The sequence below is a fragment of the Gopherus evgoodei genome, chromosome 3 (genome assembly GCF_007399415.2).
Source record: "Gopherus evgoodei ecotype Sinaloan lineage chromosome 3, rGopEvg1_v1.p, whole genome shotgun sequence".
NCBI classification, from domain to species: domain Eukaryota; kingdom Metazoa; phylum Chordata; order Testudines; family Testudinidae; genus Gopherus; species Gopherus evgoodei.
Window position 1 is genome coordinate 127,781,312 of NC_044324.1, and position 14,051 is coordinate 127,795,362.

Below are 14,051 nucleotides of genomic sequence, written 5' to 3' on the forward strand. Positions count from 1 at the left end.
CAGTCACACTGTCAGCTATGTTTCCTGCTTCCTTTTCATTGGGAGTTAACTTTTTTCTCTTATTTTCAGTGGAGCCCCTTTGACTTCAGGGATGTGACAGCAAAAGAATTTGGTACAAGAAATGCTGAGCGGGCAGACTGCTTCTGGAAATGCACAGGAGTATTTCAGTGCAGCTTTGGAATGAATGTTCCACTTAAAAATGCCAACCTCTCCAAACAAGAAGTGTGTAAATAAAATACATGCTTACAGCCTTCAAATGTGGTGTCTTTGGGTCTGTTCCTTGTAATGTTAGCAAATCTTGTAAAATCTCCACACCTTGATAAAATGGTCATTAAATTGATCAAGCAGAACTTTCTCTGGTCACAATCCTTAGGCTTCATGAAAAGCAGAACACAAGTCTGTTTGCCAATCATTTCACAACCTGTTGCCATATGGTAAATCACATTTTACTAGATACAGCAAACTCCCAGTGAAACTATCTAATAAGAGGGTAACCCAGCATAAAGATCCCCTGGCGCTTTATGTTAATCAATTGCATCTTACACACCTTATAAGCGGCGCCTGTTGAATCTCTAGCTTCAGATCACATTTTCTCTATTGATGCTGGTGCTTTCTTGTGCTCCAAGATCTAACAGGAGCAGGTACCAGCTCCTGGGGAAGGGCAGATTGGAAATGACTTTATTATAAGTGCCATTGCTGCCAGTGGCTGGATCCAAAAGAATATATTGCATTTGGGAAAGATAGCTGTGTGGTTTGTCCGAGTAGCTGCCCTTCTCTCCCTTCTTCCCCTCGGTGAGGAAGGAGTGAGCAGAACAAAGCTGGAGGTAACGAAGGGAAAGGGGATTTGTAAGACCGGAGTTCAGCCTCCCCCTTCGCACCTCCCGTTTCCTCTGCCCGGGAGAGGGGTGGGGAGAGATGATAGTCTCCCAGCCTTGGGAGGCTGGGACACAGCAGCCGGGTCACATGTCCTCCTTGTACAAGTCCGTTAAAAAGAACAAACGCCAAGAGAGAAAAGGCGACTCGCGTCCCTCCCACTTTTTCTTTCTCCCCCACCCCCCTCCAGCCGCAGGCTCCGCCTCTCCGCGCTCGCCCAGCCAGCACACACACGTGCCGCCCACCCAGCTCTGGGAGCGCACGTGCGGGCGCGCGCATCTGGCGGGCAGGCGAGCGAGCGAAGCTTTGACGTTTCTTTTGCGCAAGATCCCGCTCTCGCTCCCTCCGCAACCAGCCGCCTGCTCCCCGGCGCCCCTCCCCGCCCCTCCCCTGCGGCTCCCGGGTGCTCCGCGCGGGGGCTGAGGTGGCAGCTTCCAGCCGAAGACAATCGCGCGTCAGGCGCTGCGAGGCGCAGGGTGCATGTGTCAGTTCGCCTCTCCCCGCCGCCCGGTGCGCCTCGCTGGCTGCAGGCTGGCGTGGCTCCCTCTCCACCTGGAGGCGGCCTGCGAGGGACGCCGCTGAGCCCGCCAGCTCCCCGCCTCGCGATTTACCTGCTGCTCCGGAGCGCGTCCTGCGCGCTCCTCCGCCCAGCACCATGGACAGCTCCTTCCCCGCCAACTCCAGCGCCTGCGGCCCCTTCGCGCCTCCTTCCGCCGCCTGCCCTCCTCTGCCGCCGGGCGTCTGGGGCAACCTGTCCGGGCACCCGGAGGAGCCCGGCTGGAACCAGTCCGACCCCTGCAGCGGCACCAACAGCAGCCAGGGGGGAGGCAGCGGCAGCCCGTGCCCGGCGAGCGGGGTCAGCCCCTCCATGATCACAGCCATCACCATCATGGCTCTCTACTCCGTCGTGTGCGTGGTGGGACTCTTCGGAAACTTCTTGGTCATGTATGTCATCATCAGGTAAGGGGCTGGGCAGGGGGCAGACGGAGCTGTGTTCGCGCACGGAGGCTGGGAGACCAGGGAGGCTATAAAGCGCCAACCACTTTTTTTCTTATTAGTCACTTTCCTGGGCACCGCTCGCAACCCGAGAGCAGCTACATGGCGCCAGACAGTGCGATTGCTTGACACCGGGGTGTGGGGAGAGGGGACATGATGTCTTTGCCTTGATGAGGCTGCCTGGAAAGGGGTGGGGGAAATCACTCTTGAATTGGCTCGGCTGAAAGTAGAGTCCTGCTTGGAGATACTTTCCACACCAGGCTCTGTCTCTCCCGCCCCGGTTGTGCTGGCTACCTGGAAAGGGGCTGAGATTCTTGCAAGATGCCTCTTCCTGCTTCAGGGACATGGGACGTGGCGGGGAAAGATCCTTTAGACAGACCTCTCTGTTTTCCTCTTTCTGCTTTGTGGCTAATCGCAGACGATATTCATGTATTGCTAAAATACCCTATGGGAAACGTGACGCCTCTGCTAGGGGGTAAACTGAAGAGGTTCTGGGGAAAAGTTGTACTCCAGGTCTGATAGCGAGAGAAAAATATTTCACAAAGATCAGCTCAGAGGAAGGCAACGGACCTTTCTGCCTCATGAAGGAAATTTCAGCATGGCTCAGAGGTGAGCTGACTAAACGAATAATAATAAATTAGAAAGAAATTAACACAACGCGCCACAGAGGCAAAAGTGACGTCTGCTTGTTTAGGTGGCAATTTATAATCTTCATGGCTGTGATTTATAGTCTGGTAATGACTACCTGAGAGTCCAGAACAAATACTTACAAATAAGTGGAGATAAATGCATTTGCTCAGAACATTTGTGCTGTGCTTTCACACGGAACTCTAGCACACTAGCTATGGAGACAGAAGGATTAAAACTATGATTCTGTAACACTACACACGTGAATATTATAACACCTAACCTTTTACACACACTCTCTCTCTCTCTCTCTCCCCTCCCCCCTTTCTTCCAGGGGCTCTGTAGTCTTCCCCTTGAAATTAATGGCAAAATTTCCACTGACCTCTACTAAGGAAAGGATCGGACCCATTAAAACTGATTACTGCTTTTTCGATGTTGTTGCAATCTTTCTTAGCTTTCCCACAGATAATCCCAATTCCAGATAAATATATTTACTAGTGGGACAACTGTTATTTGAAGGAGCAATTTAAGATTTAAAGGGTTTTTTTTTAATAAGTTGCAGTTGTTTCATGACTGAGTCCTCTAAACTTACAAATCAGATTTCTTAATACAAGGCAAGTAAGAGAAGAATGAAAGAATGGTGTCCCTAGCCTCTTCATCAGAGGATGGAGATGGATGGCAGGAGAGAGATCACTTGATCATTGCCTGTTAGCTTCACTCCCTCTGGGGCACCTGGCATTGGCCACTGTCGGTAGACAGATACTGGGCTAGCTGGTCTGAACTGGTACAGCTGTTCTTATGTTCTTATGTCTAACATTTGGGAGAAATCAGATTACAATCACTTTCTCTGAGAAAACAGCACCATCTATTGAAAGCAATGATTGCAACAGATGGAATTGCTTAGGAAATTGGGGTTTCATTTAGAATACATATTCTCGTGAGAAACAACATCTTTCTTGCATTAATTTTAATGTAATTTGTAAAGGTTTTCATGATGTGATGAGAAGAGGAAATAGAAATAATTCTATATATTAAAGCAAGGTGATATGTTGTTACCCTGAGTGGTCCTGAAGTTATAAATGATTAGTCTTTTAAAGAAATAAAAATAATATGATGCCTTATAGATTCATAGATTCTAGGACTGGAAGGGACCTCGAGTGGTCATTGAGTTCAGTCCCCTACCCTCATGGCAGGACCAAATGCTGTCTAGACCATCCCAGATAGACATTTATCTAACCTACTCTTAAATATCTCCAGAGATGGAGATTCCACAACCTCCCTAGGCAATTTATTCCAGTGTTTAGCCACGCTGACAGTTATGAACTTTTTCCTGATGTCCAACTCTTGCTGCAGTTTAAGCCCATTGCTTCTTGTTCTATCCTTAGAGGCTAAGGTGAACAAGTTTTTTCCCTCCTCCTGATGACACCCTTTTAGATACCTGAAAACTGCTATCATGTCCCCTTTCAGTCTTCTCTTTTCCAAACTAAACAAACCCAATTCTTTCAGCCTTCCTTCAATTTCTTCACATCTTTCTTGAAATGCGGTGCCCAGAACTGACCACAATGCTCCAGCTGAGGCCTAACCAGCGCAGAGTAGAGCAGAAGGGTGACTTCTCGTGTCTTGCTCACAACACACCTGTTAATGCATCCCAGACCCACATTTGCTTTTTTTGCAACAGCATCACACTATTGACTCATATTTAGCTTGTGGTCCACTATAACCCCTAGATCCCTTTCTGCCGTACTCCTTCCTAGACAATCTCTTCCCATTCTGTATGTGTGAAACTGATTGTTCCTTCCTAAGTGGAGCACTTTGCATTTGTCTTTGTTAAACTTCATCCTGTTTACCTCAGACCATTTCTCCAACTTGACGAGATCATTTTGAATTATGACCCTATCCTCCAAAGCTGTTACAATCCTTCCCAGTTTGGTATCATCTGCAAACTTAATAAGCGTACTTTCTATGCCAATATCTAAGTCATTGATGAAGATATTGAACAGAGCCAGTCCCAAAACAGACCTCTGTAGGACCCCCCCTTGTTATACCTTTCCAGCAGGATTGGGGACCATTAATAACTACTCTCTGAATATGGTTATCCAGCCAGTTATGCAGCCACCTTATAGTAGCCCCATCTAAGTTGTATTTGCCTAGTTTATTGATAAGAATATTATGCAAGACCATATCAAATGCCTTACTAAAGTCTAGGTATACCACATCCACCGCTTCTCCCTTATCCACAAGACTTGTTATCCTTACCAAAGGCAAAACCAGATTAGTAGTTATTTTCTTAAATTGTTGTTTTTCACTAGTTTAATCTTGTTGTTTTAAAATACATTTGTATTTTCCAGGGAATACAAGCAGAAGGGAACTTTTTAATGTCTGATTCAACCTGAGACTAATTTGAGAGATTGGTGCAGCAGGGCACAATTAGCAGGAATAGCATGGAAACTAGTTGCTAGTGATGAATGCCATATTGTAATTGAAAGGGCAGAATGGAGACAGTCCCACATCAACTGCTTGCATTACAGCAGCAACCACAGCAACTTCACAGTGGACATGTTCCCAATACTGAAAATCTTAACCGCAAAAGTACAGGATTTGAGATATTGATGAGAGTAGAAATTTGTCTCACCCACAGTATATATTTAAGAGCAGTAGTATCATGCTAGTGAATTTATGGCACACCAATTAATAAGCCACCTTGGCTGACAGGGTTAAGGGAAATGGAGATTCAATTATATACATCAGTGGCTCCAACTGGAGTAGTCCTATCCCAGGCTAGGGAACTGCTGTTTCAAATTACCCTTTAGGGACTGGATTTTAAATTGAAATAGCTGGAAAGATTATACCACTCTGTGATTTTATCCAATCAGCAAAACATGCCGTTTCCTGGCAACTTTCCAGCTTTACAAATACTTCTAAATGGCTTGATGACCATACTTGTTTGATACATGTATTGAATGTTTTCCACTGGGGAAAATCAGATGCATAATATAACAGAGTAAGGATGCTTGTAAATAAGTATTGGTTTGAGGTTGTTTAGTTATTCCAGCTGACCCTGTTAAATATCCAATAACTGATAGAACCATTTTCACAATCTTTGCTTTTATTATTATTTGTATTACAACATCACCAAGAAGCCTCGGTGTCCTAGACATGATACATACTCATTTTAAGGAACAGTCTCTGCCCCAAAGAGCTTACAATCTAAATAGACAAGACAAAGAGTGGGAGAAAGGAAGTTTTATTACTTTCATTTTACAGATGGGGATATGAGGCACAAAGAGATTAAGGGTGGGATCCATAAAGGTACTTAGGTACATAAGTCCCAGTTTTAGGCACCAGTGAGATCCACCAAACTCCTGCTTAGCTGCCACATAACCTTATAAGTGGCTACAGTCACTCAGCACCTATGTTTTTGCAGTAAAAGTTCCTTATGTGCCTGTGTTCCTGCCTGTGGACATGTGCACTGCTGCCTCATTCTAGGTATCTGGCTACCTACCTCCTGCCTAAACCCCAGAGTGATTCACAAGCCAGAGGAAGATATGTTTGGCTGCTTAAGTTTGGGGCAGTGAGGGAGGGGGATTTGATGCAATGGGCATGCTCAAAAGTTGCCTACCAGATTGGACTCCTCAGATGAGTTCACACAAAATAGCAAGGGATGAACGGGATGAGGTCTCCCTTATAACCTTTAGCCCAGTGGTTAGGGTATGCAGGTGGAATAGGAGAAACTCCTGGTTTAAGTCCCCCCTCTGCCTGATATGTAAAAGGGATTTAAATAGGGATCTGCCACTTTGCAGTTTGATGCTTTAACCACTAAGCAGCAGAGTCATTCTAACTATCTGGGACGCAATTAATATTTAATTAAAATGGAACAGCTTCAAGTGGAGAGATTGAGGGAGATCTGCATCAGAATATTCTATTATTTCAATGGGAGTTAGGCACCTAAATACCTTTAAGGAATGGGTGTACCTTGGAGGATCAGGCCCAACAAGAACAGTAATGAGTTGATCTTCAGAGGTGTTGAGCTTCAATAACTCCCAGTAAATCTGGCTCCTTTGGAAATGTGGTCGAAAGCACATGGAGTTGCCTCACAGTTAAGCTGAAAGCTCCATTAGAAGTATTCAAACATCTACCCCCTAGCTCCTCCAAAAAGAAAAGTTCTTTCTGAAATTTTGCACACCACATCTAATCCCTGGGTACATTATCGTTTCAGGAAGTTTGATAAGGTTAAGAAAAGGGGTTTTAAAATTATGAGTTTTGGGCCTTGATTGTGCAAGTCCTTGCATAATGCTCAGGGCTAACTATAATCCTCCATGTTACTACTCAAGCCACTTCTGCATCTGATCCCTTACTCTCCTGAGCAATGGTTTAAAAGAGGACAAGTCGAAGAATGGCAGACATAGGCTTAAATGTGAATCTCAGTATGCAAATTAGGTGCTTTGATTATCTGTTTGCTCGTTTCCTTGACCAAATTTTTGCCACTACGAAGGAGTGACTTGGCAGCTACTCAGCAGCATTCTCATTGATGCAGGATCAGATTCTCCAACACACCCTGACTTTCTGATCAGTTTTTAACTTGAATGTATATGTACACCATTCTGTACCTGCATCCTGTCCAATCAAGTCCTGTGTAGCCAACTCTAAGTTGTTTCTGTCAGTGATGATCAAGCAGCTCCTCTGCTGTGTTTCTCAGTGATACAATAGAACTCAGGTTTTATCACCCTCCATTGATTTCTTGACTACTGTGGTGCTATATTAGCTATTTTCTGTATGGATTCCATATGAATATTAATTCCAAAATGAATAGGGTGCTGTAATGCTTTTGAAAAGACATGAAGGTGAATTATAATTTTCTTCTTAAATTAATATTTTAGTCGGCAAACATTAGGCAACAACAAATGTGACTTCTCGCTATTGAGTGGCACATAGATACAGTGTGCTATTAGTAACACAGTGAATTCAGTTACCAAAGCAATCTGTGGGTGCTGTCCTGCTCCCATTCAAGTCAGTGGGAGATTTGTCATGGACATGCATGGGAGGAGGATTGTGGTCTAAGGGTCAGTTCTTCAAAGCTCTTTAGGCATCTAGCTTCCACTGATTTCAATGGGAGGTAGCTGCCTAAATACCTTTGAGGATCTGAGGCTAAGACTTTAGCATGTCCAGTGTTAGAAAGATATAATACAAAAGTAGTCAACCATCCTTGACACTACACGGATGTCTGGAAAGACAGAATATTTACCTCAGAGCTCAATCCTACAAGGTGCTGAGAGGAGCTTAGTGCCCACAACACCCAGTAAAGTCAATGGGAACTGAAGGCACTGCACACTTCTCAGGATTGGAGCCTTAACTGAATTTCTCATAAATTAAGACTGAAGTACCCTTGGTGATGTGTTCTTTCAAGAAATGCCTTGTATCTTGACGGTAAATGATTTGCCTAGTACCATGAATTTGAAATTACAACATAAGAATGGCCGTACTGGGTCAGACTAACGTTCCATCTCTTCCAGTATGCTGTCTTCAGACAGCAGCCAATGTCAGGTGATTCAGAGGGAATAAACAGGAGTGGGCAATTATCAAGTGATCCATCCCCTGTCATCCACTCCCAGCTTCTGGCAGTAGAAGCTTAGGACACCTGGATGAAAGGAGTCTTTGCCAAATGATAGAAAACAAAATTCCTCCCTTCAGATGTTTCAGAACATTTTTTTTACTAATGATTTAAAGAGAAGAGAAGCTGTGATTAAGCCCCGTGAAATCAATTAAGTCTTTCAGTTGACTTCAGTGGGTTTTGGATCAGGCTCTGTAGGAACAAAAATAACATTACTTTTACCTTTTATCCAAAATATGCTTTATATATTCAAACAATTGAAAATTGTATTTTCTTCTTTCAGTCCAGATAAGGTGGTTAGAGCCCAACCTATTACTAGCGCATATTTCAGAGTCATCCCTTTCTGATCAGATGGAGAAGGGGAGCAGCAGGCAACAGCCAGTCCAGACTGCACATGGCTGATCTGCATGTGTTAGTTACAGCTAAAACAGGTCAAATAAAAAAAAAGTTATGGTTGAAAAATGGCCCTTTTTAAAACCAAACTTTTCACACAAAACCCTTAACTTTCTCTAAAAATTTTGCTAGCCTTGGCATTTTTCACATTTATCCCATTTTTTTATCAAAACTATTACCAACATTTTCCATATGAAAACTGGGAATTCTGATTCAGCGTGGGTTGGCATCTAGTAATGTAAGTAGCCATGACCCCTCGCTAGGTGATCCTGTGTTAGCATGGGGCAGGAGAAGAGGAGGAAGAAGCTTCCTCAAGGATCAGAAGCAGGAGGCTGAAGAAAGGCTGTTCAGGATTTGGATGAGGGGCAGTAAAGAAGGAAAATGGGCTTAGAAGGATAGTGAGGGGCAGTGGTGAAGGAGGAAGGCCCCTCAGAGCTTATGATGGGAGGCAGAGAGAAGGTCTAGGGTCAAATTAAGCCTATCCAGGGCACTAAGCACACCACACCATTAGAAATCAACCCAATGCTATGGCACCTCTTTTGTAGCAACCAAGATCATCTCTCTCATCTGAAGAGGTAGGGTGGCAGCATGGGGGTTCCCCACAGTACTTAGCTCAGTAATGGAGGTGCATCTGCTTGGGTGAGTTGGTTGGATACACTGCACTCTTCTGCTCCTGCCACCCATACAGTGATTTGCTGGACTGGTGTTGTTAATACCTCCTTGAGATGCATTGTGAGGTTCACCCCTCTCAGAGCATAATTTCAGGTCTCTGCAAACTCAGACTAATGTCTCTGCATCAGCTGCACTGCGGGTGCATTTTCAAATTTTTCTTCACAACCAAGAAGACTAGAAACTTTTTTTTTTTTTTAACTGAAAGACAAGTTTCTCACGTAATCGCAGGGCTCCAGGAGCTGGGGCCAAAGTGCCTATGCCTCAATCCAGGCTCAGAGTGGGGTACCAAGGGGATTGAAAATGTTGATGCTGATGTGTATTTTTTATAGTAAGGCTTTTGGAAGGGGATTCAGTGTTTCTTTTTCTTGTGTTATGTGTCAATGTTGGGTGAGGGTAATTTTTTCTTCGCTTATTTTGTGGAGAATATTGCTGATGATTTCTTCAGACTCTTTCTGCTTTTGACATGTGGTATATGTGTTTTTCTTTGCTAATGGCAACAGTGGGTTTATCTTGCTTGGTTTTCTTAATTGCTTTTTTGAGTGGTGAAACAGTGTTTTTGGGAGTGTTTACAGGTTTTGTGGGATGGGAGAGGTTAGAATTTAATGTGTGTTGTTTGGAATGCTGTACATTAGAATCCATTAACTTATTAATGACCAAAAGACCCACTGCTGAACTACTGAAATTGGCAAAAGGCCTGATCCAAAGCCCAGAGAATTCAATGGAAGTCTTTCAATGATGTCAGTATGTTTTGGATCAAGCCCGGTAGGAGCAAACAGTAGAAAAGCAAAGGTGATGAATCACAAAATATGGTTCATATATTCAAATACTTAAACTGTATGTTGTTATTAATTACCGGATAATGTTCCAGGATACACTACTACAGCAGAATTTGTAAAATGAATGAATTCTGGGCAGTATGTGACCTCAATGTAACTGTATTTGATAATAGACATTTGCAAAGTAATGGAAAGAAACTGCCTTTTTGTACAAATTATAGAGTGTGGGTTAGCAAATTCTACTGTGGTTTTTTTTGTTTTTGTATGTTGTGTGCATGTTTCTGCAGTGCAGAGGCTCTGGTCTAATGATGGTGTTATCAGCAATGGAATTCTGTCAGAAATCTCTTTGGACAACCCACCTCATGAAATTATACCTAACAATCGCTCTAAATGCAGAGCACTAAAATCAAATCCCACTGTGAATGTTTTGGGGGAGAAAGGGTTGCAATAGTGCTGCAGTTTTAACTTTCTTCACAGTAAGATAAAAACTATGTGCAGTGTCTGGGACACTAACATCCCTTTTTCTATTTACAGTATTATTTTTAGGGCTGTCAATTAATCACAGTTAACTCAAGTGATTATCCTGAAACAAATTAATTCAATTTAAAAAATTAATTGCAATTAATTGCAGTTTTAATCACACTGTTAAATAATAAAAGAATACCAATTTAAATTTATTATAAATATTTTGGATGTTTTTCTATATTTTCAAATCTATTGATTTCAGTTACATCACAGAATACAAAGTGTACAGTGCTCACTTTATATTATTTTTATTTATTATTATATTTGCATTGTATAAAATCTAAACAAAAGAAATAGTATTTTTCAATTCACCTCAGACAAGTACTGTAGTGCAATCTTTTTATCGTCAGTGTGCAACTTACGAATATAGAATTATTTTTTTACATAACTGCACTCAAAAACAAAACAATGTAAAACTTTAGATCCTACAATTTCACTCAGTTCTTGTTCAGCCAATCACTAAGACAAACAAGTATGTTTACATTCAGAGGAGATAATGCTGCCCACTTCATATTTACAATGTCATCTGAAAGTGAGAACAGGCATTTGCATGACACTGTTGTAGCTGGTGTTGCAAGGTATTTACATGCCAGATGTGCTAAACATTCGTATGCCCCTTAATGCTTTGACTTGTAGATTGCACTATTTGTTTATCTTGTTTACAGTGCAAATATTTGTAATAAAAAATAATATAAAGCGAGCACTCTACACTTTGTATTATGCGTTGTAATTGAAATCAGTATGTATGAAAATGTAGAAAAACATCTGAAATATTTAGAATACATTTAAATTGGTATTCTATTATTGGTTACCAGTGCGATTAAAGCTGTGATTAATCATAATTAATTTTTTAATGGTTTGACAGTTCTAATTATTTGTTAGTTTTAAGAGTCATACCAGCGTACTGACTTTCTTAAGCTTTTCCTTTAAGGCTATACTAATATTTTATCAGAGCCGTCTGGAGGACAACAATTCTGGTTTGTGGCAGCTTTCAAAATTTTTGTTCTGCACTAGCGCAAAACCAAAACCTTTTGAATGTTTTCATGAAAAATAGAATTGTGTTGAAATGTCTGTTTTCAGATTGAAACATGAGGTTTTCTGGTCAGGAAGGTGTTCTGAGTCCAGGGCTTGCTGGTTACTTCATACCACAGACAGCAACTCTTATGATCTATAGCTTGGTGGGTAGAGCACTGGCTGGGCTGTGGGAGATCCTGCTTCAAGTCCCTTGACTCTGAGGCCTGGTCCACACTACACAGTTAAATCGATTTAAACAGCGTTAAATCGATTTAACTCTGTACCCGTACACACTACAAGGCACTTTAAATCGATTTTAAGGGCTCTTAAAATCAATTTCTGTACTCCTCCCCAACGAGAGGAGTAACCCTAAAATCGATATTACTATATCGATTTAGGGTTAGTGTGGACAGAAATCAAAGTTATTGGTCTCATTCCTTTAATGTAGCTACCCAGAGTGCACCGCTCCGGAAATCGATGATAGCCTAGGACCATGGATGTACACCACCGAATTAATGTGCCCTAGTGTGGACGCATAAAATCAATTTTATAAAACCAGTTTTAGTAATTTCGATTTTATGCTGTAGTGTAGACGTAGCCAGAGTGATCTGGCATGGCAAACTCTGCTGTGAATCAAGGACTTGAACCTGGGTCTCTCTCAGGCTAGGGCAAACCAGTGATCAGCAGGCTATAGATTATGAGTAAGTTTTTCTCAAGTATTTCAGCTTTGACAAAATGACACTCTGTCAAAAAATGTCTCTTCCAGCACTAATTTTTACTTGCTCACTCTCTTGAAGCAGCACAGGAATTGAGTGCTGCAAACATGCTGTACTGTTGGCATTGCATCGCGCAGGGATAGCATGCCAGGGCTGCTGATTTGGTATGAGTTACCCTTTGTTTCATACCAATTTATACCTTTTCATTCCTTTGTGTGCTTTGCACAAGGGGGTGGGATGTCTGGGCCCAAGAACGGTAGTTTTGGTCTGAATTCTGGTATAGATAGGAGGTCAGTGAAGGTGATGGAGAATGCTGCGCGTGTGATGGAAGAAAACTCGACAACTCTTTCTCTGACAAGATGTAAAGCTTTGGTTATTATTCACAGGGAAGAATAGGGGCTAAAAATGACAGATATCAAGGGATTACAAATTAACCAGACAAAAATTACTGTAAAGGAAATTTTATCAATATTCATGTGCTGGTTGGAAATATTTTAGAGCCAAACTTCTTTTTTTTAACTTTGTATACACATTGAGGAGTCAGAGGCCAGCATTTGGGGGAAGGATAGCTCAGTGGTTTGTGCATTAGCCTGCTAAATGCAGGGTTGTGAGTTCAATTCCTGAGGGGGCCATTTGGGGACCTGGGGCAAAAATCAGTACTTGGTCTTGCTAGTGAAGGCAGGGAGCTGGACTCAATAACCTTTCAAAGTCCTTTCCAGGTCTAGGAGATTGGTATCTCTCTTATTATTTATAACATGATATGTACAACACATTCTTACTTTTTATTATTATTCTCCCTGGCCTCTAACTTCCCCCTCCTAAGTTTGTCATTAACTCTGTTTGTAACCCTTCTTTATTTAGGTCCAGAGACAGCCACACTTGTTTACATTATCCCCAAGGTGTTCAAAGTAAGGAAGGACAGTAGAATGTAAATCCTTAGATTGTAAACTCTTCGGGTCAGGGATCATGACATTTCTGTGTTCTTAAAGAAGCTGAGCACACTTTGGAAGTTAGATAAATGATAAATAGCAATTAATGTGGTACACATTTTCAGTATTTGATTGTGGGTTAGGTGTAGGGGGGTTGGAGGGTCATTTTTGTTTCTATCAAAAATAGATTAATTGAGAAGAAAATAGTACATGTTTTGAGTACTCAAACCATCACAGTTCCTGATTAGTAGTTAGCCCATTTGTGATGTGAAAAATGCATCCCAGTTATATGTTGCATTAAAGTCCATATGGCTAGCATTATTACTATGAAGTTATTGAACAGTTATGAGAAAATATCACCCGGTATTTCACATTAAATAACCTGAACACCATCGTAGCTATCAGTGTATTGATCCATGTCTTTTACATTTACAGAAAAACAGATGTCTGTGTTTGCATACCATCTGTGGTTGAAATTTAGCCTGTGTAATCTCTGCAGCTTGGTAAATCTTTGACTATCAAGCCATTTCTCCCCTAGAGATCAAGGAAACCAAATTGATGAAAAGCATTTCTACCTTAGTATTCATTTTATTAGAACTTGAACAAAGGATGAACATGACTCAAATGCTCTTTTCTCTGCCTTTATTCAGCCTCATTAACAAAACCTATATTAACATTTTTTACATTGAAATATCACCTTTAGGATAAATTGGGTGCCCCGGGGGATTGGTAATGGGCCACATAAGATTTCCTCTTATTTAAGTCTAGTCCAGACTGCCACTGACCAAAAGTTGATTACCATTTAGAGATTAATCCTGTGAGGTTATCTGATACCAAACCTCTGCTACACTCTTGGATGATTTGGTGCAACACATGTTACGATATCATACCAGGAAGCAAATACTGGGTGCAGAGAATGTTG

The 14,051-nt window shown here is 42.0% G+C and overlaps 1 protein-coding gene across 2 annotated transcripts in view; it reads left to right on the plus strand.

Moving 5' to 3' along the window:
- Window positions 1–1,465: 1,465 nt before the first annotated feature.
- OPRM1 (opioid receptor mu 1) overlaps window positions 1,466–14,051 on the plus strand; it is a 37,226-nt gene continuing 24,640 nt past the window's right edge. Inside the window, exon 1 of one of the 2 annotated variants that reach the window (XM_030556620.1) lies at window positions 1,466–1,833. In XM_030556620.1, coding sequence (XP_030412480.1) covers window positions 1,529–1,833 — 305 coding nt within the window. In that variant the 5' untranslated portion in view covers window positions 1,466–1,528. The remainder of the gene's footprint in view (window positions 1,834–14,051) is intronic. The other variant, XM_030556622.1, reaches the window with a different exon arrangement.